The 27932-nt window shown below is 42.8% G+C and overlaps 1 protein-coding gene across 3 annotated transcripts; it reads left to right on the forward strand.

Moving 5' to 3' along the window:
• The first annotated feature begins 3628 nt into the window (after positions 1-3628).
• On the forward strand, positions 3629-27480 carry IL22RA2 (interleukin 22 receptor subunit alpha 2). 3 transcript variants are annotated; one of them, XM_080390190.1, is made up of 6 exons: positions 3629-4328; positions 5228-5378; positions 6209-6387; positions 7669-7838; positions 8282-8460; positions 9544-27480. In XM_080390190.1, exons 1-5 carry the CDS (start codon positions 4265-4267, stop codon positions 8435-8437), a joined length of 720 nt encoding a protein of 239 aa, XP_080246316.1. In that variant the 5' UTR covers positions 3629-4264; the 3' UTR covers positions 8438-8460; positions 9544-27480. The 3 variants fall into 3 exon arrangements, with proteins under 3 accessions (XP_080246316.1, XP_080246318.1, XP_080246317.1); XM_080390192.1 differs by lacking the exon at positions 9544-27480 and adding an exon at positions 9086-9264; XM_080390191.1 differs by lacking the exon at positions 9544-27480 and having other exon boundaries at positions 8282-9264.
• The last annotated feature ends 452 nt before the right edge of the window (positions 27481-27932 follow it).

Raw genomic sequence — 27932 nt, forward strand, 5'->3', positions numbered from 1 at the left:
AGCAGTGTTTGTGTTGTACTTCTCTAGGCTTATCTGTGGTTTCTGCTGGCTGAGTGATCACCTGGCACATTTCCTATACTATTCCTAAACCAACAAACTATAGAATGTTAATTCCATGTGTTTCTCAGCTGGTAGTTTTTTGTCTGTAGATGATTTGGTGAGGGACCCACAACCTAAAGCGAAGCAGGTCTTTTCTCGGTGGGTTTAAACAAGTTAAAGCACTCCTTAACAGTAGGAAAAAAATCATATAGCATTGCAAAGGAGAAAACCTCACAATTTTAAGGAAATTTGTCATTTAAATAAAAGGATCTGAACTATTTTGGGGTTTGGTATTACCTACAGTTTCTAATGTGCATTAGTGTTGGTAATTTTCTGGTGCAGTTCACTGTCTTGCACATCATTAAATACTGTATGTGCAAATAATGACTTGCTACACAGTGACCCTTCAGTGGCTCTTAATCTTTAATATGTTCAAATGTCTCACTATTGAGATGCAGCTATGGTATGGAGAATTTCTAACCATAATATTTAAAAACTTGACCCAAGCCCTTTAATAGTGAGAGTTCACAGTTTGTAGCTGTGGGCAGGAAGCAGTGAGAGCAGGCACTGTGCAGTGGAAGTCAGCCTTGCTTCCTCAGAAACCTCTGTAAGAACCTGTGTGACACAATGCCTCTTCCCTTGAAGAACAGGGGAAAAAAATCCAAAATGTCCCTTCTGCCTGACTGTGGGGGTTTTCTTTTTTTTTTTCTTTTTTCTTGTGTGTACTGATGCATTTTCCCAGTCCCCACTCTGCTGGTGAAGGACTGCTGTGCTGCACGTGATGCACCAGAAGAGGCTGAAGGAGCTGAGTCCCTTCAGCTGGGAGAGGCGATGGCTGTGCAGCGGATCTAATTGGAATTTACCAACTACGTCGATGCTTGCAGGAAAGACAGGCTTTTCTCTGAGGCCCCCATGCTGAAACACAAATAGTAGCTGTCAGAAGTTGCAGCAGGGGAATCCCACTTAGATATATGGGGGAAAACCTCATACTGAAGGTGGTTAGGTATGGGATTAAACTGCCATTAGCTCTGTCCTGAGCATTAGGCTGGACTGGATGGCTTCCAGAGCCCCATCCCAAGACAGGTCACTCTGTGAGTCCATGCTGGCTGCTTAGACAAGTAAAAGACTGAAAACTAGGGCTCCAATCCAGAATAGCCTTTAGGTCCAGAATAATCTGAATCGCTCTTCCATTTTTATCGTCAATTTGTGTGAAATACCACATGTGAGAGAGACTTGTCTGGCCTCTGCCAGTTACTAAAAATATTCTCTATGCTCTGGGAGATTTTCCCCTTCCTCCATCTTCCTGCACCCTCATCCAGGAGCATAAGTGAAATCCACCCTCACATCCACTGCAAACAGCAGACGCTCACATCTGAAAAGCCAAATGTGGTGCTGCAGAAGCAGTTCCAGGGTTAAATTTTCTCCTCTTATGGATGGGAAGCAACTTGTTTAAGATAAAAAGAAGAAAAACAAACCCAAAACCAATGAAGTGGTACTATTAGATTGGATGAGTCAGGCAGCTTCCAGCACGTACTTGACTTTTACCTCTGTGTAGCAATATCCAATCCAGAAGAGAAAGAAATCTGTTTACCAAGCATTCAGATCGGTTTTTATTCCAGGAATGGAACAAATTGTCAGGCCCGTGGTTCTGTGTCAGTTCACAGAAACTTTGGTGCTACTGATCCACAAAGGTTTGGATCAAAAAGATGCTTCAGTGTAAGCTAGGATGAGCTAGTAGCATAAGTGCTTATGTGGCCTCTGGGGGAAGTAATAACATTTTTGTTTTCCATTTCTCTATAAAGTACTGTTCAGACTATTCTAAAAAGTTCTCATTTGTATTTGAAATAGCATCACAGTGCACATCATCCTATAATGTTCCTCAATTGTTTACATTTTTAAATGTACTATACATGCATTCTACGAAACTGAAGACATGTATGTATGTACGTATCTGTATGTGTGCTTGTAGCTGGTACTTGTTTGTAACTGGTTTTATCGGACAAAGCACTGAAGAAGCATGACTGAAGTTGATGAGTAGGACAATGTTACGGGTACTAATAACCTAGCGATTAGCAGCAGCTGATAATAATCACAATGAGAAGCAGAGTTACTGATTACTTGCGTGCCAAGCCCAGCCGCAGTAAGGTGCTATCAGCGTGCAGCACACAGGAAAGCCTGGGGGTTTCCGTGCGACAGGTATTTCTTTCCTGTTCCACCATGCAGCAGAGCAGCCTTTCCTGAGCAAAACCTGCCAGTGCCAGGTGGGCTGGCCCTCAGCTCTGCATTTGAGGGAGGAACCACCATCAGAAGCAATTTTGGCAAAGCTCCATGCTTCAGCTCCTAGCAATGGGCTGTTCCGCAGGGTGCGGGAAGGTGTGTTGGTACGATTCAAGTAAGCAAATACACAGCCTATGACTAATGACGTTTCAGTCTGGTGATTGGTTTGTAAAAGTTCCCTGTTCCCGCACTTAGGCTCGTATAACATGATGAAACACTAATTCCATTTGCAGTGGGGAACTACTTAAAGGTCACTGGATTTTGAAAACGTGTTTGGGAAATGAATAGATAAAAAAATCCCAGCCCATGATGGCAAGGCAGCCTTTCTGCCTGGTACCTCTATTTTGGGTTGCTTTTTTTCCTGTATTTCTTCTCAGTTCTTTAATTACCTTAATTGGGTTATTCAAAGCTACACAGCTAGCATTTTAATATATCTGCTGCAGATTCAGTGCTTGGTTAATGAGGTATAGGCGATCAGCTGAACTGAGAGCCTGTGCTCATGTGTCTGACTGAGCTGCTTGACTGGAAGTTGTCCATTTGCTGAGTATAACCGGTTGCCTTTAAATAATAATATAAAAACCATCACCTTCATTTGAACCAGAACTTGCACTTTTTTGACTTGATGTGTTTTGCTTCCACCTTTTCCCAAAGTAAAGATGATTGTTAGGCAAATTTTTGGTTTTGCAGACAGGTAGTCTTCACGTCCATTATTTCTTTGATGGGTGTCGTTGCGTAGTGCTGCGCCATGTCATACAAAATTTGGGGGTTCTCTTCTTGCTTGCCAACATGTGTTTGCAAAAGGAGAATGCATCCTAACTTTTGCCCAGACGCATTGGTGCATGAGCGGCAAAGTGCAAGTGGATGTCATCACTGGGGAGCTTTCGGGGAGGGAAGAGTGAGGGGAAGGCTAGGCAGGAGGGCCAGCAGGCTCCCAGCTGCCTGCAGCAGCACCACACTCACTGCCAGCAACGGACTTGGCTGAGCTTTCCATATATCCCAGGAGCACAGAAACCAGCTCCCACCAGGCATGCATGCACGTGGCATTAAAGCATTTGGAAACACGAAGTGAGATCACTTTCACTGGAGAGCCCAAGCATCCCCAGCCTTGGGGTCAGGCTCGCAGGGACGCACATATTGGAAAAGCAGGACTGGGAGGACAGTGGTGACAAACGCTGACGTTTGTGTAGGCAGCATTGTGGCACACCTGCACCAGTTGGGGTATATGACTCCTGGCAGTCCGAAAGTCCAACACAGAGTGGCACTTTGGCCCGACAGGCTGAGCTCACCTCTCCTTTTGCTGCCCAGAGGCTGGCAATTCTGTGGCTGCCCTGGCTTCCCAACAACTCTCCAGCAGCCAGCATGGTGTGGATGTGTTGACCAACAGCACGGCTGGCAGCAATTTTATGGCACCTCATTCCTTCCATGTTACATCCCCAGATGACATCCTGCCATGAACACAGCTGCAAACTCTGTCTGCTTACATTCCACTCAAAGACAGGCCACCAAATCAGTTGGCATCTGATATGTAGGTGTTTTACCTGTTTGCAGTAAAATTTCTTGTGTTCTTCAGCTCTGAGCAACTAGTGAGCTGGAAAATAAATAAATAAATAAAAATCTTAGTATGGCAAGCAAGCAAGCTTGTGTGACAAGCTTGTGGGATGAAGCAATATTGCCAGACATCATTTGGGAATTAGTGCCTAAAAAAAACATGGGACCTTTTTCATGCTGGTTTGCTTTATAATTAGTTCCAAACTTCAAAACAACTGCCAAGTAAGAACGATTGTTTATGTTTAATTTAGAACAACTCATGTGTTTTCCAGTTAAATTAAACCAAAGCCAAGCTGGGGATTTTGGAAACTGTTGAAAATAAGGGGAACTCTGGAGCACTTAACAACCACTTCCTCATAAGACATGCCCAAGAGGAAGACACGGAGCTGCTCTCCTAAGCATGAGGGGGATCACGCTTTCCTCCCTCTGCTTATTGATGCATCTACTGCTGGATGAGATAAGCAGTAAGTAAATGCTTTCCATTCTTTTCCTATGGGGAGTGTGTGTGTGGGGGGGGGGTGTCTGTTACTGAATCTCTGGAAGAGTCAAGAAATCTCTGGATCTTTTGGTGGGTTTCAAAAGTCCAGTCATTTCCAGATTAGTCTGATATTTTGTCTTTCAAGCTTCTGAATTGCAGATAAACCAAGCATGTTGCCCATTAAATTTATTCATGGAGTTTCAGTTCAACCAGTAAGAGGCTTACTTGATTCTGTGATATGCCAGGGATAAAGCTGCAGTCATCTGGGTCGTGAAACCCAGAAAAATGTTAGTATTTGCGTGCTTCAGAGACGTTGTTACCTGATTCTGTCATTAGTAACCATTGCAGTTTGAAAACAGATTATCTTGAACATTGTCAGGCAGCTTTGTCCAGTGGCGCAGACTAGAAAAGCATTAAATGTCAGGTTATTTCTTATTAGGCAAGAGATGATAAACATGGCTGTGGCAACAGTTAAAACAGCTAGAGTCCCTACGGGTTACAGCTGAGGGGTGGAGGAAAGAGTACTCGACTTTACTGACAGGGCTGCTTACTGCAGGCTCTGTAAATTGATCCAAAGGGTTTCTTTCCTGGGGTGTCCATCAGGCATCTTTCACAGCAGTAAACTCACTAAGGAAAAATGAAAAAATTAACCCCAAAACCAAACCACATAAAAGTGTTCCTTTCATAATACTGAAGATGTTTGTTCTACAGCTGCTAGATCTGCTTACTGTGACTCGTAAGGTTTTGAACGTAAGATCCAGGAGATTTAATTTCCCTGCAGCCTGCTAGTCATGAAACCAAATGAGCTGTAGCGCTACCCCCGATTTCAGCACAGGAGTGTATCTGTGACACACATGTTATGTTCTTGTTTCTTATTATTTGCAGCGATTTTAGTTTTGGAAAAGCAAGTCCTGCAAGATTTGATTAAGCCGCGGAAGGTAGAGTTTCATTCTTTAAACTTCAACAGCACTTTGCACTGGCAGCCTGGGAGGGCCAGAGGGGCAAGAGACACCGTCTACTTCGTGCAGTATAAAGTGTAAGTACGAGGGGAACTCCAGCCTCCTGCCCGGCTGGGGCCCATCCCTGCTTGACACATCAAAGGGATTTCTCAGGTGATACAGAATATTCTCCCCATACCTGCAGAACAGCCACCTCCTGCTCACCTGCCAGGATGCAGTTGTTGCTGCACTTACTGACAGCCCATAAGGTGCAGCCGAGCACCCCAAGGCAGGCAGGGAACAAGCACCTCCAGCGATATGCTCTGCACCCTCATTGCACTGTAGAGTTGGAGAAAAATGTAGTTTGCAGAGGACCTCTGGAGGTCACTGTGTCCAACAGCCTGCCTGAAGCATGTCTAGCTAGGTCAGGTACGCCTCCAATGTAACATTTAAGGTATTTTGTTGGCCCACCTTGCCCACGAGAGTGCCGCAGGGTGCCTTGCATAGCAAACGAGGCAGTGCTAGGGCTGGCCCTCAGAGGAGGTATGCTCCCATCCCTGGCACACCTGGTAAACACCAAAATCACTACTGCCTCAGAGAAAGTACCTGATGGAAACTAGCGTTCTGCCCATCATGGAGTGCACTGGCTAAGACAAAGATCACCCGCCTCTCCCGAGGGGCAAGTATGCAGGGGCTTCCTACAGGGATGGTGACCCGTGTCTCTACCTTAAGTTTCTTTCAGAAAAAATAGAAACCTGTAGCTCCCAAATGCCCATGAAATCAATCTTCCCTGTTATCAAATCGAAGGGATTTAATTCCCATGGCAGGACACTTGTCAGTACCACCGAGTCAAAACAGACAGTTAAAAATCTGTACAGACCCAGTCATGACAGCTAAAGCTTCCACCCTTCCTCCTCTTTCTCCACAGGTATGGGCAGAGCACATGGCAAAACAAAGACGACTGCTGGGGGATTCAAAACCATGTCTGTGACCTGACAAATGAGACCTCTGACATCCAAGAGCCTTACTATGGCAGAGTGAAAGCCACATCGACTGGCGTCTATTCCGACTGGAGTGTCAGCTGCAGATTCACTCCCTGGCAAGAAAGTAAGTGCAAACATAGGGGTCTCTGAGAAAGGAACTGGGTTTTCTGTGGCGTGAAATACATAATTTCTACTTGCAGTCTGCAAACATGAGTAATCCTTTTCTAGCCACAAAGCTGTACCAAAAGAAATTGTGACTCGGTAGCTCTCAGGTGAAGTGTTGTGATGAAATAGTTTTCCCCACACTTGAAAGCCAACCAGTTATGGATAAGTAGCCACATATCAATAATTAGGGGATCAGAAGTCCCTGGCTCCCTTTAACTCAACCTCTTCCTGAAGGCATGGAACTACAGAAATTATTTTCAGCCGTTTTCATTGGTACTGGAGGGAGTGGACGCAAGAAAAAGAAGGAAACACTCCCTGCTTTGGGGGGAAAGGGAGGAGAGAGCTGGGAGCTGTGCGGCCAGCATCCTTCTCACATTTATGTGGTTTCCTGACTGCGGTGTATTTAGAAATATGCACAAAGCTTTTTAGTTACTACAGTCATTACAATGCCATAGCATGTTAGAAATTGGAAGACTATCAAAACACTGAACAGTACCAAGTGTACTTACCTGTAAGATCCTTGTGAATTAAACAGTGCTCCCTCATGGGCAGATGCCAAACTGCCTTGTGAATGCCAACACAGGTCACTTCACAGCCCTGAAATGCAAACTACCTTGAGCCTCCTGTACAGATGAAATCACAAGCTTTGACATAAAGCAGCACCTTGCAGCAGCAACCACCCATCTTTCCCTGTGCCACCTCCTCCTCCTCCTGGAGAGACACACGGGCAGCTGCTGTCCTGTCTCCCCTCATCTCTGGGGCTGCACGCACAGGTATGCAGGCATTAGCTCAAACACTTGCCTGCCTTTAACCAAGCAGGATGCAAAAAATGTGGAAGTAATGATTGAACCTTCATCCTTGGCATAACTGAAGAGGTTCAAATAGCTGTTTTATGAAGTCCAAGCACACAGAAAAATGTGGGGAGGAGGAGGGGATCAGGGCAAAGAATCCAGAGTATTTTGCTTGACCAGCCTGCAGTCAGCAACATGCAGCTCTGAGAGAGTTCAAAAAGTTTGGCTCAAAGATAGGTTTACAAACACAGGAAGTGTCACCCCCAAAATGTCCCAAGCAATAATCACCTAGAAGTAAGGATTTACCAAGTGGCACTTTAACAGTAAATACAGCATAATATATTGCTGGTAACAAGAACACTAAATTGCTGAATGGATTCAAACTCAGTTCTGTGAAACATGATGAATAAACTATAATTGTGTTCATAGCTTTGGGTTTTTTTCCTTAGCTATGATAGGACCTCCAACGGTAACTGTGGTTCATAGTAACAAATCCATAACACTAAAGCTCCGGGCTCCACGTTCTCCTTATAGAAGGAAGACGGGCAGCAAGATACCAATGACAAAATATTATGATCTGCTATATAAAGTCTTCATAATTAACAACTTGCTAGATGAGGTAAGTGTATATTTAAATACGAATCCTGTACCATTGAAAAGACAGGAATGTATGGGCATACCATTCTTTTTTTACAGTTGAAATAATCTCCTGGGATTGTGAGAGCATCAATGACTATGCAAACATCAATGACTTTGAAAACAAAGTAGGCTTATTTTTCAGGAGTTGATTTGAGTTGTAATTACTCCCTTTATTCTTTCCCATCAACTTAGTATTTCAGGCTCAGACCTAGACTAAAAAAATGGGACAGGAGGGCAATTTGCCAGAGGGGGTGGTGTTCTTTACAAATCATAAGTAAATTATTAATGCTATTGATTTGATAATGCTATTTTTGCAAGTCCACGTGCTGCTCTGCATCCTTTGTTCTTATCAAACTTTACTCACAGACACACTTGCTAGGGAAATGTGCTTGACGGGCTGTTTTTACTCCACTTTATCTGAAGCAACACAGAGTCCTGGTGTATGAAGGAAAAGACAAGGTTATTAAAATAGAAGGTTTGAGGCCTGGAGTCAGCTACTGTATCGTAGCTAAAACATACGTGCCAATGCTAGACCACAGCAGCGCCTACAGCAGCAAGAAATGCACTGTTCTGCAGTGACAAGGCTGGCACCTCTGTGACAGGTAAGTCACCAGTGAAACTGGAGATGACTCTGGAAGTCAAGAGCTATTCCCTCACCCAAGGCAGATACTCTCCAAAAAGGAGAAAAAAAGGTGTGGCATAAAAACTGCCATCCCATATGACAATGTTAGCCAGAGTTCTTACATCATCTCAGCTAGTTTCACACCAGGTAAGAATGATACAGCCAAGGAAGTTAGAGGAATGGTGTGGATAATTATTTGCATGCTGGCATGGTCCTCAGATAGACCACCCTCTTCCCTTTCTTTAAACAGTTATACATAGTATTGCTTTTATCGGTGTTCATTGCTAAAGTAATAATTAACTAGGAAAACAAGTGACCTCCAGCTTTATTAACGTCCAATTCTGCTGCAAGGTCTGAAATTCTGTTCAGGAATTGATCTGATGTATTTAATTCAAATGAGCCTGTCCTCTTTTCGTGGCCTTTCTTCAGGTGTAATGTTTTAAAAAATAAATTATCAAATTGCATGAGTTTCCATGGGCCAAAATCCAAAAGTTAGCTATGTTAGCTGGGCTGAAAAATCTGTTTGTTGACTTACCTCGATCAATAGACTGTCTTCATGTATCACATGCCCAGCAGAGAGACTTACTATCAATCCTGCCTTGCAGGTGCCAAGGCCCAGAGTGTATGAAGACCTAAGCCAAAGCTGACTTCAGTGTCATTGGCCATAGCAAGCTCAGATTTGAGCCCTTTCTGGGGGTAACAGAGGAGAACTGGAAAAGTATCAAAGTCTGATCTGGTGCTTCTGTTCTCAGTTCAGTACCCTAACTATAAAATACTTCCTTTCTTCTGCTTCATAATGTGATGCATAATGTTGGTCTCTCTTGAGATTTGGTCAGTGGGTTTAGGCTAAGGAGGGAGACAGTTTCTAGGTGTTTTTCCTGCATTTTTGCTTGCTTTCCCAGTACTGTAAAAGGCTGGAAGCTCAGGTTAGAGCTGGACTTCTGAACAGCCTGCAGAGGTACAGGAGGGATGCAGGTAAATGGCACGTGTTGCGTTTTCAGTGAAACTGAACACCATCCAGCCTAAATGTGCACTCCAACAGCAATTCGCTTTCTCTTCCCAGTTACAGGGATAATGGCAGAAGATGCCTCCCATCACAGCTCCAGCTGTAAATCAACACCTGTGGTCTACGTCTGGTATACATACTTGGATACTTTTTAAATTAACCTTTGCTGCACTAAATCATTTGACTCCTGACAATAATTTCATGCTACATAAAGACCAAGGATTCTTTGCATGTCCTATATTACAATCTACGATAGTATATATTTACATTTACAAGGAAAGAGTCTTGCAATATTAAAAAAAACCCACAAAACAAAACATGCAAAAAGCATTTGTGAAAATATCCTTAAGATTGTTTCTAGGATTTTTCTGTTCTAAGCCTTTGAATTAAAATACAATTTATAAAATAGAAGCTTCAGATATTTTACTTCTTCCAGAACATAGGTTGCAATAGAAGGTAAAAAAAGTCTCCTTTCTTTAAAATACAAACTATACAGTAGACACGTATACCCCACAGTCACAATGTCTTCATAGTGCTCTCAACATAACATTTTTGATAGTGAAACCAGCATGTCATTTGGCAGAAGCTCATTTAAACTAAAACAGAAAAGATCTTAACTTTCAGTCAATGACAGACAGTTAAAGGGAAGAGACCGCTGTTTCAGCCATTTCACAGTAAATGATGAAAGGATGCTGACCATCACCTGTGATTTCTAGTGATTTTACTCCTACTAGTCTTCATCTCATAAGGGAAAAGATTTCTTGGGTAAGGTCTGGGTAGATAATCACTAAGCCACTCCAGGATGGAGAGGTAAAGTGGCTTTTCCAGATCTGCAAGGTCTGTAAGTGATGAAAATCTTAACACTTAGCTGCATTCTGTTATTGCAAATTAAATGAGAGGAGGTGAGAGTGGGCCAGACACAAGAGGGCAAAGCAAGCCTTGGGGAAAAATGGAGGTCCCTGCTACGTAATCACTATCTACTTTTCCCTTAATTCACATACACAAAAGGTGGATCAGTTCACTTTAAGTAACAGACCTTGAGTTCACTTAAGCCACATCCAAAGCATTTTTCACCTGGAGGCGGTACCACTGGGAGCTGCACCAGGACACTGGCAGTAGGTGCTTGGGAGGCGGCTGTGCTTAAGTGAATGCTGGTCATTCTTTCCTTTACCAAAACAAAAGAGGGCATTACTTATTAAATATTTCCACCATCTGATTCTAACATATGATATATTTGAATGACTAGATTTGCAGATATCTAGCTATGTCCACATATCTAATCCTTAAAACCACGTTTCTTTCACCACACTTCCCTTTTTGCTCCTTTCCCATTTCTTCTAATTGTTTTGCCCTACCCATATCCCACAGTTTCTTAATTTAGGTAAATTTTTGGGGGAAGCAAGGCTCATTAAATCTCCATATAGCACCTAGTAGTGCCATGACAAGTCTCAGATCCAGTACTGCCCTGCTTCCCCTCTTGCACTGGGCAGAACCAACCACAATAAAACCATCCAGGCAAACTATTAAGAAATAGCCTGTCTTACATTTCAGCAGTGGTGACTTCGTCCACTCATGGGTTATCACAGCCTGAAAACAGTATCTGTGGTAATTCAAGTTCTTTCTCAAATTCACTTCTTTTCTTAGGGCAGCTCACATTGACGTTGTTACACAAAGATAAAGCTTAGTCAGAGAACAGACTCTGACAACGCCAGATACTGTACTTACGTCAGACACAGAGGATGAAACTGTTCAGGGTTCTTAAATCTTAAAGAAGACATAAAAAAAAAAAAAAAAAAAAAAAAAAAGGGAGCAGAGCCATAGGAGCACTTCAAGTGTTCAGACCTAACTAGAAATATAGCAGCTGTCATGCTATGAATCTATGAAGACATTGGAAACCTGAAAGTTTTTCACTTTGATAAAAATATAAACAAATGCACAGCATGTATACTGGGAAAAACAATAAAAGGTCTGAAAGAGTGTTGCGCTCTTGCATTTGCTGACCAGATTTCACTTCCTCAGCAGCAACGCAGACTTACAGAAAGTAGTGCAAGAGTTGCAGGAACGGCCCACTTCCATTCTGATGATACCAGGATACAGTATTGCCAACCCCACGATGTTCTGCAAAAGGCAATTTTCTCTTTCCATGTGAAACACAAACTTCCTTTCAGCTCTACTCTGACGTATAATTTTACTGGGAAAAGGTTTCGTAAAATGACTGATGCTGTAATTTTTTCTCTGCAATCAGTAGTAGCAGCACGTTCCCAAGACATGCTCCACTGGGCTCGCAGGTGGGGCTCTTGCAGCGAGGGGTACTTGCTGTAGCATATACTGGCTGGGTGATCTGCACCCACAGCTTCTAGATAGCTTTGGTAATGCTGTAGTTTTTAAAAACAACTTAATTGTGCTTTAGCCTGTATGCTGCACTGCTGTTCATGTCTCCATGAGGGTGGAATGGAAGAAGAGCTCTCTAAACTACGGCTGGGGCTTTCCTGCAGGCAAGTCAGTCTGGAAATACCGGGGAAAATGAGCTCTAGCTCTCTGTCCCCTTCCTCCTTGTGGACCCAAGGAGACCATCTGCCATGGGTCCACCTCTCTAGAGTGGCCCAGGCTGGCACACAGGTCTGCAGTAGTTACTGCACATGCACATTACTCAGTGCAGGACACCTTTACATCGTTGGCTGGACTCCTGCTGGCCATAGGTTTGCAAGACCCAGCTGAAAACACCCTTCTCTGGGTTTTCTTGCAGAACAGGTGTTTTCTGACAAAAGTGACAAATGCCAGATTCTGTTTCAGGAAAGAGAGAAAGAAATGCTGGCTTCTAGGGCTACGGCATGGGGTGGGGAAGACCAAGCAGTGTAACAAAAGCAGGACTTGTGCAACCCATTCTGTAAGCCCTCGCCTGCCACGTCACTGGGGGCTGTCTGCAGTCATGGGCACGGCCTGTCGCAATGGCCTCATCTGGCCAAGTCCCCGTGTCACGGCGGAGGGTCCCACCCATGAGAAATAGATAGTATGTCTTTTAGAGCTGGCAGTTACTGGTCTTCGTGTGAACTGGAGCCCACCCAACAAGGGCCTACCCCTCTTTCTTTCATGACCATGGCTGAACATCATCTTATCTGTCAGATGGAGTAAGAGCTTATCTCCCACTGTCAATGGCTTTGACTCCCCGTTCCACTGGCACTCAGAAGAGCAGTGTTCAGCTACCAGAAGTTCAAGAACAGGGCTCTGGAAAAGCTGATAGAGCAACAGCAATGGACCAGATGCTCCAGCCTCATAAATTAGAAGATTATGCATAGCCAGCTGTACCATATAAATGCCCAGTTTTATATGATGCCATGATCCTCAGTGTTTTTCATATGGTCTAGCATCTGGCCAGTCCTATTCATACCTCTCATATATCTGCTGTAATCAGATGCGGACTTGGGGTTTATTTATTTTCACGACCTGATCTCAGCTAAAAACTACGCCCGTGGCCCAGGGGTGGGGTGCTGTTGTGAAATGACATTGGGTTTTGCCACAGGTCTATCAGATGTTATCAAGTATTCCAAACTGCAGGGAATTAATTATAGAGTTGGGTTGTCTGTGGATTTGCTATGGATTTCCACGTTTGCTACAAAGATCAAAGATACTAACCTGTAAAATCTGTCTGATACAAGAAAAAAGAAGAAAATAAAACCCAAACTCCTGAGAGTTAGTTTACCACAAGGGACACAGGGCACAAAACAAGGGTACTTCTGCAGAGAAGCAGAGGGAAAGAAATGACACCAGTGTTCATCGTCAGGAAAGTTACAGTCTCCTTTGCGACTTGCTTTCAGAATTTTTCATAAAGTGCTTCCAAGGAAAAAAAAAAGTTGAAAATCTGGCTGGTTTATTGCAAGTCTTACCTGTTGAGTCCACTGAAGGCCCAGCTCAAGCAGTCATTGCTACCCCAGTTTTGGCTTGAGATGGGGAAAGCCCTGATGCTTACAAGGAAAGTTCAAAAAGAGAATTTCTGAAAAGGCTTTGTCATCTGAGGTAAATACCAAAGACCCACTGTCAACTTTAATTTTTTAAATATTGTGCTCTTTTCTAAGGCAGTGGGGCCTGATCCTGAGTTTCCTGCATACCCTCAACAGTGACAGAATGCAGCCCAATGGTATCACGCTGAGGATCAGGCTCTTTGGAGATGTCCTTACATTTAAAATCATGAACAGAATAACAATGAATAGGCATTGTGCTAATTGCTATACCTACAAAAGAGCAATTGGAAAATTGTCACTAAATTCAATTATTTCAGGTGTGTAATTTTGACAGTTTTTTCCTTCTTTTTTTTTTTTTTTTTTTTTTAGTAGGAAATCATACAAATCATACTGATTTCTGAGAAACAACCATAAGCTCTTGGTTTTCATTTTGTGATGACAAGCCAGTATTTTTTTAGTGTTGCTTGTCATGGGACACTGCATTGGTTTAATAGTTGACAAGCGCATGATTGTTATAGGACTGGGCTAAGCTCTTATTTCTGGGATACATTCTCACTATAAATTATTATATTAGGAAAATAAAGCTCTTAAAAGGCATCATCAAAATGAAAAACAGTAGAGTTGTCTTTGTTTAATCAAACGTAAACACTTTCAGGGGGGCTGTGAAGTCACTAATCATAGTGGAATGAGAATGAGAGACATACCTGGGGAAGGAACTGCTGGAAAAGGCTGATTTAAGTTCTGAAGAATTAGAAGGGGTCTGCAGAGCAGCAGAGCAAGTAATAGAAGGAAAGAAGACACAAAATATGCACAGAGAGGGGCTGGGAACCAAAGAGCCTGCAGCATCAGAGCAGAAATGTGTATTTCAACAAGCTTACAAAATAGGAGCAAAGTGATGTGGCCAGCAACACAGTATAGCTGCTGGCACAGACACTAAGCAGTTTCTGCCTTGGAAAAGCAATGCTATAACTTCTATGTAGCAAAACTTTGTTACACATGTCCATAGCCAAGGAAAAGGTAGACCTGTAAGGATGCAATGTTTATGTATTCTGCCCAAAAAGACCATTTCAGCTATTTCAGCAGCAATCTTAAAGGGCAAACAGCCATTACAAGAGGATTTCAAAAGCTGGAGAGAGATATTTATCAGCAGAAGAAGCAGCACCAGTTACTGGAAAGGCTTAGTCATTGCAGCTGTTCAAGAAACAAGCGTAGACACACACTGGGACTCAATCACCTCAGCATAGGCACCTCAGCATTTAAGACACCTCTCAGTTTCCAGAACATTATTTGTACATGTTTGGCAGATACGGCGAGGAATCTGCGTGAGATTCCCTGGGGTCGCAGCTGAAGTCAGGAGGGGACATCCCACAGATACATGCTAGGCATCTATGCTTGGGTAACTGAAGCTCTACCAGTTACTGAAATGCTACTGTAACATACTAACAGGATAGTTGCAGTCATGTGTGTATGATATGTAGGATTACATTAATAAATATGAAGAGAAAACCTGGCTATGGGGATGAAAGACAGTTGAGAAAATCTTGGTGTGTACATTGGAATTTCAGGGTGCCTTGGGCACATTAGCCTTTCTAATGTCAAGGACCTTGTCTCTGCATTTCAGCGATTAATTTTACATTTGAACGACCTTGTGGAAAATGGAGCAGGAAGAGTGAAACTCTGAAAAGTGAATGTGAAGAGATTGCAGAAACTGAATGAGATTCTAGTTTAGTACTGCTTTATGGCACATTCTTTCTAAATATCTTCTTGAAGCTGATTCTCTCACCTGCTGAAATATTGCTTCACTCTGATAAATACCATGAAAAAATGATGCCGAAAGTACAGAAAAGAGCTAAATAAGTTAAATCCTTTCAGCTGCACAACAGGATATATCATAATGCCATCCCTGAGCTTACAAGGCCACCATCCCTTGCCAGGTTGCTCCTTTGTGGGTGTTTGCCACAAAAAGATAAGATTTCTAGAAATAACAGGAGACATGATAACATAAAGTGTAATGTACTTTGAGTCCTCAAGTTTTGAAGCAGAAGAGGTGGGGATCAATCAGAAGCAATGGGAAGAGCTGAGCAGGACATCCCTGAGACTAGGATGTCCAGCCGGCAGACATAGGGAGATCTGTTATTGTGTATGTTCCAGGCATATGCTTACTTGCTCTACAAGCTGTGCTACCGCCTCAAAAGAAAAGCAGAACCACAAACAAGCAAGAGCTACTGCAGCTGTGCACTCCTTTAGTGTGTGCAAACACAGTACCTGTGATGCACTGGAGTAAAGCTGGTCAAGATGTCTTAGACTGAGGAAGACTATATTTTTTCTCTAATTTTTATGCTTCCTGTATATTAAAGACAGCTGAAAGCACCAACACATATTGCCAGCAGCCATGTAAAGGAACATTATATTGTTCCTTTTACCATGACCGATCATTACAACAAAAAACATCCTGCTACTTCCAGATGAAGTAGGAAAAGTAATATTTTAGAGCTAGGCTATCAGCATGATCAAAGGAAAGAGCTGTGCATTGGTGAACCCAACACCTGGTGAGCTGTGGCCAGAAACGTGACCTCTCAAGGTCCAGTGATAGCCAGTTATGTTATGGGATAAGGCGGGGAAATGAGCCATACAGGAGGGCAAAATTGACAGCAGAGAAGCTTCAGCTGATTTACCATGAGCCCCTGCACTGCATGTGAATAGGATCAATGAAAACACTTCCAGGCAAATATTTTTAATGAAAAACTGGAATTTTACTGAGAGAAAAAACCCACTTATTAAAATACCTTTCATGAAATTATGCTTTTTTCAAGTGAGAAAACAGAACAAGTTTCTTTTCTCTTGGTCAAAACCCTTTGACCTTCATTTTCCAGGCTGTAAGACTTCCAATGTCATGTCTAAATTTCCTGGAGTAAGAATGGAATGGAAATTTTGCTTCACAGCTCTGATCTATCTTTATCGAACACATCCAGTCAGAACTCATACTCCAGTCAGTAACCTTTGGGAATGCTTTCAGTGAGGTGCTATTTCTCTGAAAGCAGAATAGCCCAATAAACCTTTCTGGAACGCAGCGTAGAGCCATGATCTGAGGCAGGAGGTAAGAAAGGGGACATTTGTCTGCATAGCCTTCAGCCCTCAGAGGGATGCTTACGTCAGCTGAGGTTGCTCCAGTCACCCTCTGCTTCTTCTTAATGACACTCCTGTGATTTCGCTAACGGAGTGAGTGACATATCACACTACATTGACATGAAAACAAAGACTCTCTCCCACCTTGGGTCAGGCTCCTTCCCTGCTGCAGGGGCTCTGCTCCTGCTCACTTCGCACATGTTTCACAAATTACACTTCGCAACCCCTCATTTCCTTGCTGCACTGGCTAGAAAAGAAGAAAACAACAGAAACAACTCCCAGGAAACTTCTGCTGTGTAATCCTGGGGGTCCAAGACAGCTTACTGATGTTTACGTGTAGCAAACGGGGTATTAACTCCCTACTTTGCATTTCATATTAGCTGGTGAATAGTGCAGAACAGGGTGTACGTCCATAAACAATCAAGACTAAAATCATACGTTTAATGTTCACAATCCAAATGCCACTACTAGTCATTCTAATGAATTTCAAGGCAAGACTGAAGTGTGATCAGCCAGCGGGTCAAAAGGAGGAACTGGAAGACATTACACCCATGTTACTCAGCTGGCAACCTGAAAGCAGGCACAAAGGAATGCAGAAACTAGCTGCTTGTGTTAATGAATATACCATATCAGTAGTAATATTTCTTAAGTAGAAATGCATTGACCTTCTACAGATTATGTCCTTATCAGCCTTAAAGCCTTAATTGAAATTAGCTGGAGAATAACATAGACAAGCTCACCAAAAGAAAGTCAGCCAGTCCAGTGAGGGCAAGTCCTAGGACTTCCTAAGGATATGGAGAACACAGAATTCCCTAGAGCTATTTACAGTGTCTTAATGGTCAAGCGTGGGAAAAGAATGAGAGGTTCACTCTTCCCTCTTGGCCACCTTGCACTGGCTGTCAGTACTTTGGGGGCTGCATACTTAACCCTCACGAGCAATTTACTCATATGGCAACAACAGCTTCTAGGTAAGGACTGAGCAGGTACTACTCAGTGGTACTGGGCACAATGGGTGTGGATGACAGTAAGTCTGGGGTGGTATCACAGCTATTGCAGAGAGGCTGTGTAGCACAAGCCAGGACAGACTCTTCACTTGCTATAGGCTGTGCCAAAACCTGAACCATCCTTTACAATCCGATGGCTAACTTCATGCCATGACACAGGCTACAATCATAGCCATGGTGTGTGTAAAAACACCAGATGTGAATGTTCCGCTGCCATAGAAAAATCAGGATTCCTTGGTAAAGAGAATCCCAGTTTCAAAAATACAAGGGGAAAAAAAATCAAGCTGCAGCCATACGTATAATTTCTTTGCATTTGCTAAGTTTATCTAGCTTGGCATGATCTGTGCCTGGAAAAGTGCATTTCAGAACCGACACTTTAATGAATGCTTGGACTTCCTTTATTTCTTTAAAGAAGAGCATTAAAAAAAGGAGAACGAAACAAATTCAGGTAGGTTTTTTGTTCTTGAAACAGGTCTGCTTCTATTTTCTCAGAATTGGTACATTTCTACTCAGTGCACACAGCTGTTTCTCCATAGATGGAAAAACACCAAGCTGAAAAGAACAACAGCAAATCCCAAATCCCCACAGATGGAAAAACACCAAGCTGAAAAGAACAACAGCAAATCCCAAACCCCAAGACAACATTTTCTAAATAAACCAGGGAACTATGCAGAAGAGTCTGGCTGAACCATCATATATGGGATTATACTGACATACTGTGGTAAAACAGTAGTAATGCAATGCCTTAATCACTTCTCTGGCCTTCAGCCACTCTGCTATTCTCCTCCCTCTGGCTGGGGAGCAGAGGGAAGTCTGGGGTCCTCAGTCCCAGACTTGAGGACAGGGATGAGGAAACTGACAAAACATATAAGCAAGACCTCATCACTGGATCCTTGCAATGCTTCCATAGTATCTTGAACAACCGAGTCATTTCCACATCTTAGCATAGTGAAAATTCTTGTCTAGTTGTGGAGAGGCAGAGCAGATTGCCTCCCTGTCTTTGAAGCCAGAGCTGAAAACCCTCCACCCCACACAGCTGCAGCTGTGCATCTGGAGGCCTCCAACGTGTGAGCTTTCAGCCAGGAAGAATGCTCTGTGTTTTCCAAACTAGTATCCCTCAATGACTCATTTGAATTATCTTTCCCATATCACCGAGGCTTTAGGAAAAGGTTCAGGCACAAGCTCTGCCCTGAGACATGCGTCTTCAGAGGAAAAAGAGCATGCAGGCAAAATAATTCCCAGAACTGTGGCAATGAATAAGCTGTCTGGATCAAAAGTCCCCTTAGCCATGGTGATGGGCAGTCAGGCAGGCCCTCCAGTTTTAACAATTTCAGCCATTTCAGAAAAGACAGCTAGAAAATATATTTTGAGCATGGTCACTGTGTACCTCTCTTTCGCAATGTAATTTGGTCACCAGGTAGAACCCCTCCCTTGTCTTCCCAGCAAATGCCCTAGGCCATTCATAATAAAATATTGATAACTCCCTCTAAAGACTCCTGGTACTCATTTTGCCTCTAGCATGGTGTTAGAAAGACTTTCAATCCATGGAGTCACAAGAATGAGACTTAGTGCCAAAGAGCTACAACTCGTCCTAACCAGAGAATAGTTGTGGTAGAGGATAAACGGTGGTGCGAACAAGGTTGACCAACCACAGTTCCAACACCATCAGTTGCACAAGCTGGGAGACTCCTGGAGAGTTACTTTGTGCGCTTTCTTTTTGGGCTATGAGAAAAGTTTGAAACACGGAGCGCCTTTGTATGACCATGAAGATCATAGTCATTTAAACAGCTAGCCGGCTAGCGGAGTTCATATTTCCTAAGTAGGACGAAACATGTTCCCCTGAAGAACACAGTATTCAGAAACTATTGACTGAATGGGAGTTAGTCATGTCAATATCCCTAGTTTCAGAGGGCCTTAAAGCTTTTAATGTATTTATCTTTGCAGTACCCATGTGAAACAGGGAAGGGCTCTAATCCCACCTATAAAGATATTCAGAGGTGTTTGTAAAGATATACAGGCACCCAATCACCTTTGAACTAAGTGATTTGCTAAGATTACATGGAAACATTATGGGCAGTGCAGGGAACTGGACCTTGCTTTCTCTGCTCTGAGGACCTCAAATACTGGACTGCTATGACACTGCCTATCACACAGAAATAATTATCAAAGTAATATGTGCCTAGTTTGAACATTAAGTCTTCCTTTGCAATAAAGATAATGACAGAGTTTATATCGTAGTCAGCGGGCTCAGTGGTTAAAGATCAGCCTGAATCATAAGTGCCAAAGCATTTTAAGGGGAAATATCCATTCTGGCATGCTGCTTTTCAAAAGATGCAGAAAGTTACAGAACGGCTGGCTCAGCGGCAGAAATGATACTACCTTCTCTGAGTCCATCCTAGAAAGACTAAAGACACATCCCTTTTTTTGCTACTTGGAAGAAAACACCAAGAAAGCAGCAAGATGTTTTCACTGAACAAAAAAACATGTTCTCTGCTTCAGCAGAAAAAGCCCAATCATTTACTTCTCAGGCCAGCAAAAATGTGGACCTTCAGTCTACAGCTTGAGATATTTAACCACTGCTATGTTCTGACTTTTTAAGCTCTGTTGTGACTAAAACCAGATTCCTATTAATGGCAGTATTCTGTACGTGGGGAATTGCAGGAGGCAGCAGCAGTTTTGACTCTGCTGAACTTTATGTTGATGTGAATTTAGTTTTGTTATTCACTGTTACCTGACACACTACTTGGCTCCTCAGACACAGAGGAGCATATGGCTACCAAAGAGCTGCGACCACTTCTGTAAGAAATCTGCAGCCTACAGAAGTGAGCAGGCAGTGCCTGTTCTGCCTACTGAGGAATTGTTTTCTGGAAGTGAGCCACATTTGGTATTATTACCTACAGTAAAAGGAATAATTTTTCTATGGCTGCTGGCATCTGACAAAGTTGGTTTACATCCCTATCACTGCCTCATGCATAATTCTCCTTTCAGTCCTGACATAAATGTCAGTTGTCAGAGTAAATACAGATACATATACCAAATGACTTGAAGATTACTCACAAGAAAAGTAAAAAGCATTACCTTTAAAACACTCAAAGTACACCTAAGGTGAAAGAGTTTAGAACTTCCTTGGCCACAGACAAAAAAATTGAAAAAAGCTATTTCACAGCCCAGTGCTTCTGGTGCTCACATAGTACTGTGCTCCCTTGCACTAATAATTATTTTGATATTTTATGTTTCTGCAGAGACTAGGGAAGGCCCCGCCAGCCAACGCACAGCTCCCTGGCTAGCACAGCCTACCTCCCGGAGCAGTGCCCTGAGCCACCGGGCGGGAGGCTGCCCTGGCTGGGAACAGCCCAGCAGGGTCGGGGCAGCCCACCTGGCTGCAGCCTGGTTCTGGTGACCCCCCTGGCTACCTGCCAAGCAGCCCACAGCAGCCAGCAGTGCAGCATCTCCTCTCAGGCTGTGCGGAGGGCTGCACCTACAGGGGAGCAGCAGCATCCCTCCGGCACCCAGGGACTTCTAGTCCTGCAAAAAGCAGGGGTGAGGGTGAGATGAAGGCCCTGCACTGCCACTTTTCCCTGTGAACAGCTTGCTGCAGGGACAGCTTCAGGCTCCATCTAGGCTCTCCAGCATGCCAGGAAGGCAAAGGCAGGGCCAGAAAGCAGCAGTCAGGGAGTACCAATAGGCCGGGTTACAACAGGAGAGGCAAGACACAGCAAAATTCCAGCGTGGGAGTATGGCAATGAGAACAAGATGGCAACAGCAGTGAGACTTCTCTCCAGCAAGTCAGGCGGTTCACCTGAGATTGTACACTGCGCTAGGCACGATGCCCGGAAATTAAATATTACAGTGCTGAATGCTGCAATCTGAATGTCACAATGTGTGAACCCTACTTGTCTCCCTACCCCACGGAGCCCTGGCAAAACTGCAGAGGTTTGTTTAGATAAAGGCTTACACAAGCTATGTGCTGACTAGCAGCCCGCTGCAAGCAGCAGTCAGGAGGAGGAGAGGTGTCTCCAGAGGAGACAACCCACCCCGCCGCGGCCCGAAAGCAGACCCCATCAGAGCATCTTGCGATGAATACATCGGAGTGTTAGCTTGAAAAACATATCACTTGAATACCTGAGAACGAGAACCTGCTTTAAAAACTCTGTGAGCATTTCAAAACTGGCCATTAGCTACAGTATCCACCATCTTCCCATGGTAACCTGAAGAGGCAGAAAGCCTTGCTCTCCTCTTGAACTTCTGCATCTCCTCGGAAGAGGGAGCGCAGCCCACAGCCCCGCTGCCTGGCAGGCTGCAGACCTCTGGGAGTGACAATGTGACAGTCCTCTGCTCTCCTGACACTCACACTTTGCCCATGTGAGGAAGTTTCCGTGGGAGACCTGAGAATTTTAAACCTGACAAACTTTCCCCATACAGCTACTGCTACACTCTGACTTCTTTTTTGATTTATTTATGGGACAAGCTTAGGTCCTCAACTCCTCCCCGATACACTGCCATTAACAGTCCACAAAGCAGAAGCAGAAGCTGAAAATCTGATTTCCCAAGGGTGCAACCTGTTACACTATGAGTACACATGCTAATGGCAGAAGATAATTGGTAGAAACTTGGATGCTTGCGATGCTCGCTGCTGTTTGAATGATTTGGGTTTACGCTGTTAGTAAAACTGATAAGAACTGCAGCAAAACCAGACCAGTAAGGACATGACTTGAGTGTAGTACAGAAATAGTACCTCTCACAAAAAGTTTCTTGAGGTGAGATTTGTCAGGCGATGGGCAAGTGACAGTACACCTGCTGCGTGATGATAACAAAGCTCAGGGGACCATGTAAAGGCAATAACAGTAAAACGCCAGGAGGGCAGGGTTAGACATGAATAAGCCAATTTTTAAAAAAGAAACCTGTACCTAATATACGCCCAGAGGTTTTACACAGAGTCTTGTGAACACCCACACGATCTGGGCAGTCAAGTAACTGGCTAGATACTTGATCACCTCTGAAGCAGGCAGTTTCAGCAGTCCAGTTGGTCTCCAGCTTTGGTCCTTCTGTAAATGCCTCACTTTGCTATGTGATTTGCTGGAGAGCAGTGTCACCACAGCTGGAATCTAGTTTATGTCTGTTCTCAGGTCCTTTAAAGTTAGCCTGTTGCTCTGACCTCTTGGGCTATTGCTGCTTGTTGGTAACATGCAGTAAGAAAGGAGGAAGTACAAAATATCATTATGAGATTTCCATGAGATTGAGAACATAAGGTATAAGTCAGCTCAAACTGACACACTCACTACCTTTATTGTTACTCGAGAACAGAAAACATCATGACATCAACCAAGTAGAAAAGTCCTCAGGTATTTTCTTAAGTTTTAGCATGGCCCCAACAGTATAATGCAATGGGTCTGTAATTTCTCTTTGTAGGCAGATGGCAAGATGACACACAAAGCATTGTAATGATCAGTGTCGGGCGTTGCTAAGATATTAATTAAAGCTTCTGGCCCATAAAGTCTAGAATTTCATAGACATGAGCTACATTATAGACCCATGCTTTCAGTGTGGGCTCATCAAAACTACCAGAAACTAAGATCGTGCTTAGCTGATGAGTATTTTTGGGGTTGATCTGTTTATGTGTCACCCACCCAGCTTTGTCTACACCTAGCTGTTTTCTCCTGTGGGAAGCCTTGATGAACTGAGTCCTCTGACATATGTTTTCAAGTGTTGAAACACATCCCATGAGGTAAGATCAGATGGAATTGAAGTTGTACCTTTGAGCACCTTCCTTCAGATCAAATGTCACACAGCAGACCAGAAGTTTCATTTAATTCCAACATATAATTCCAATTTTAATAGAACTCCACTGTAAACATATATCTAGGGCAGGATGTAGCTACCTAAATCAGGGCAGCAAATAGATTTTAGGTGCTGAGGCCTGGCCTCCAGTTGCCACTGCAAAAGAGACCTCAGGTCTCTCTATAACATACAGGTCTCCCTATACCTGTTCTAGCAGATGTCCTGGATACTCAAGGGCATGGTAACCTGAGTATCTATTACGATCAGCTACCAGACTGCTGCATATTAGTACCTCTGTCCTCTTAGGTGGTGACGTATTTTTCTCCTGCAAGTCCTTGGCTGAAATACAGCAAATTGCACACATGAAGCACACATGAAGCACACACATCTGTGTTCAAATAAAATAAAGACTGCAGTCAACACTGCAGTCAGAGTGAGTGCAGGTCCTGCATCAGTGATCAAGTGTCCACTCTTACACGGACTTCAAACTAGCTAGATCAGATGTTGTTAGCAGGGTAGTCATGAAAATGACCCCAAAAGCTAACCAGCTGAGTATTGCAGCCCATACAAAGCTCCATATTCCCATAGGCACATTGCTACAGGTATCTCAGATACCTCAGATTGAGGTCTAGATGCCACCATGGGATAGCTTATCCCTGGTCACTGTGAGTACATAGCTCTGGTCATGCCGTGTGGAGTAACCCACTGCACTGAGGACATACACGTGTCACATCCCTGTCTATATTCCTGAGGCCTGTGTACTTTATACTGCTGTCCCAGTGTGGCTGCAGTGCCACCCAGCCTCACAGACAACTTGTTCTCATGACTCCAGTCCAGGAAATCTTTCCCCTTCCCTGCACAAACTATCCCTGTTACATATGGAGATTTTTGCTTGCTTGAAGCAGCCATGGTAGGCCATTGCAAAAGCCAGGACACCAGACTTAAAAGGTTAATGATCTATCCATTATGCTAAATCCTACGCAACAGCACTAATTCTTCCTATTCAATCATCCTTTTCCCAAGAGCCTGGGACAATAGAAAAGACATGGAGGGCTAGCTGATTTATTGCTTTCATGAACAAGGTCAGACTAAGGAAGACGAGCCACTGGAGCCTGTTGCCCTATAAACTTAGTATCTGACAAACCACTGGTTAGCTTGTCTTCAACGTATCTTTGACACGGAGAAGCTACTAGAAAAATAACACTTGGAGATTTCAGCAACTTGTACTTCGCTTACCTGGGGTTTCTCCAAAGCAAATGACAAAATAGGTTTTATTACCTCCTTCCAGCATCACATATTCACTCTGAAATGAAAGACTTTCTGATTTACCACATCAGCTACACACACATCACATCTTCATGATGGGGGAACTGATGAAAGTTATCACAGAAGATAACGCTACAGTAAGACTGTAGCCAAGATTACTGTTATTCAGTCACAATACTCAGTGTGAACAGAAATAAGTAGTAAATATTTTTCCTTTGAAATAAACAGGCATACCTCTCACTTCTCAGCTCAAAAATAGAATTTAGGACTATTTGAGAACACATACAACATTATACACACACCAGTACAAAAAATGTGCTTATATATGATGTATTTGTTTGTGTATATAAAAACATATATGCATGTAATGTAGATATGTATTTATTATGAGCATATATATTCTCTGCAAGCTGAGACACAAAAGACCCTAAGCTACCACTTCTGAGCTTCTCTCTGTAGGAGAGTTACCTTCTGACAGCAAGATAAATGAAGTGGCAGCTGCGTTCATTCTCTAGCGCTCATGCTTGTTTAGCACCCTGATTAATGATGAGGGCTTTACTTAGTCTAATTTATCTCTTGCAAGCCTTTATATGCTGTTCAGAACCCAATGTAAAGTTTATGTGCAGATGCACCCACACAATAAAACAATTCCATATTTAAAATGAGTTTAGTTTAATTTCAAAGTGAGTCCCCAAGGACCCAGTTGGTAGGGCTGCAGTATCTCAATCTGCCTTGACTTTATGCTCACATTACGGGTTTGTTGGCCATCCATAGGAGTTACAACAGCTTAGTCAAAAGGTGCAGTAGATACTGTGAGAAAACTGACATCCTGTTGCTACTCAGGTAAATGTTTAAGTTCATTTGGACATTTCAGAAGCAAAGGGAAAGAAGTAAGGGCACTGATAGAGAAAAAACCTTGTATACTAGAAGCCCATCCTGAGAAGACCTACCTATCTAAGCAAGGTAAGAGAGTCTGTTCTTTAAGACTCCTGACTGAGAAAGTGATTCCATTTCAGAAAAAAAGTACATGTGGAGGAAGCATCATGGCATGAACCTTCTGAAGAAAAAGCAAATGATGGAGTCCTGCTGTGTCCTTATAAAAGATTTTAAACTACATTTCCACTTTCAGCCGAATAAATATTTTATGGGATGAAAGTAATTGATAAAATGGCATAATTGGGGATCATCAGAGGGAGTTTCAACACCTCTTCGTGGCATAGTCTATTGCAAACCTTTGCACTGAGAAATGTAAGTGAACTCCACATGAACTGAGCACGAAACAGCTGCACAAGCTTGGAAATATCCTGTAGTGGCAGCAGGTAACAGGAAAAAAAACACTTTGTTAAATTGTCAAATGCACACAGTTAGGCAGACGTGAACTCAACAACGCTTGCTGGCTTTCAGCAAGTCCAGCAGAAATCAGGAATAACTCTCAAACTGGTGTATAAGCTCTTAAGAGCAGGAGGCTTATTAGTCACAAACCAATGAAACCTCTGTGTGGAAAGGCAAAAATGAAAAACAAATGAAAGTATAGTTCTTCACACCATAACAGCAAAGAAGAGAAGAAAACTTAGACCACAAATCCATTCTCTAGGTTTAGGTAGTTCTTGCTTTTCAGTGAGATGAATGTTGCCATCTATTTGGCAGGACACTACTGAGGCCTACAAAGGGCTTGCACATCCTCATCAATTGGCTAATTGGACATTAATTTTGAGTTTAATCTTACTCAGAGTTGCAACTTCAACTTTGACGCTGTATTTCTTCTTCACTTAGCATTTTATTTTAAATGTAAACTGATTCCTTTTGAGTACAACTTTCCTAAATAACACTGCTCTAAGGGCAATGAATACAGATATTCTTGTGTTATTTTTTTTAATTAAAGCTGGTATAGTAAGCAAACACAAATAAAATTAATCTCTAAACTCTTCGAGATTTTTGTAGCAAATATAAATTTAGCACTTATTTTTCTAAAGCTAAGATGCTTTAATGTGTTTTATATGACAATGTTGTTGATAAATGTAATACAGAAGTTGTAGTTTTCTGCAGAGTGAATTGTTCACATTTTAAAAAACCGAAGTAATAGAATTCACAATGACTTAAGTATTCATGCTATCAAGCCTTTGTGTGGTCATATAGATTCCTTTACCACTGCATGGAATTCAAAAAGCAACAATGCTTGCTTCCTTCAGAAGTTAACACTCTGTGTTGCTTTCAAAATTATACCATTATGGCTTCTTCACAGGCTACTTGTTCCTTCTTTCAGTTTGCTGCAGCAACAAAATACTTGTAAAAATTTTATTTCAAGGGTTAATAGTCTGATACTGGAGTTAAGCAGAGGAAATAAAAACAACAGAAACTCTATATTCAGATGATATGAGATTTGCTTATTTTCTAAACAACTACAAAGGAAGCAAATTTCTGGTTTGGTTATTGCTGTTACTACTATAAATGCAAACATCCTCTAGCTTCTGAAAAAACAGGCTGTGATTCATATGTCTAATTTCTAATTGGTGGCCTCATTAACTCTTGCAGTGTTAAACTTTTCTATATGCATACATTCACTGTGTTGCTGCTTCTTGTGAGCTTTCAAATCACACTCCACTCCCATGGATTTCAGGGGACTTGCATGAATCATAGTAACAAAGATTGCATGTAGTGGCAGTAGAACATGACTATTAATTAATCTATTAATTTATTCTAATTCCCTTGTTTGTCCATAGTAAGGTGCCTACGAACATTGCCAATATCTTTGCAAATTAGCAGCAGTCTGAGAAGTAGCGCGTCATGTCCTGTTCCTAAGAAACATGGTCATGGGTGTGACTGTCCTGAGACATCCAGTTGCAGGCTTCACAAGGGATTTCACCAGAAAAACACATTAATCTCAGAAAGCCTATATTGTAGGAGAAGTATCTGTAAGGGTACTTGGCTTCATATCACACTTTGCAGGAACCAGCACAAACCACGTTGTTACCTGTTCTTTTACATCCTCGAAATGATGCTGAGACACCTCAGAGTCTCCTCAGCTCCTTTTTGCTTCAGCAATGCAGGAAACCTTCCTCCTAGTAACCCTGTTCCAGCCAAGGACCATACTCCAACATCTATCATCCAACATTTAAGCTTTCCTTTTTACTTTTCTCCTCATGAATGACCTACCCCAGTTTCCTCTGCCCATGCTCATTAGTACTTACTTAAAACTACAGCTGTCCATGGACCAGCCAACCCTCCCACCTAGCAACCGAGGAGAAGTGTAGATTCAGGAAAACAAGTCAGAGAAACAAGTCAGAAAAGTAAGTCGGGCTGACTTATGCAGATG

This window comes from Falco punctatus, assembly GCF_963210335.1.
Source record: "Falco punctatus genome assembly, chromosome: 5".
Lineage (NCBI taxonomy): Eukaryota > Metazoa > Chordata > Aves > Falconiformes > Falconidae > Falco > Falco punctatus.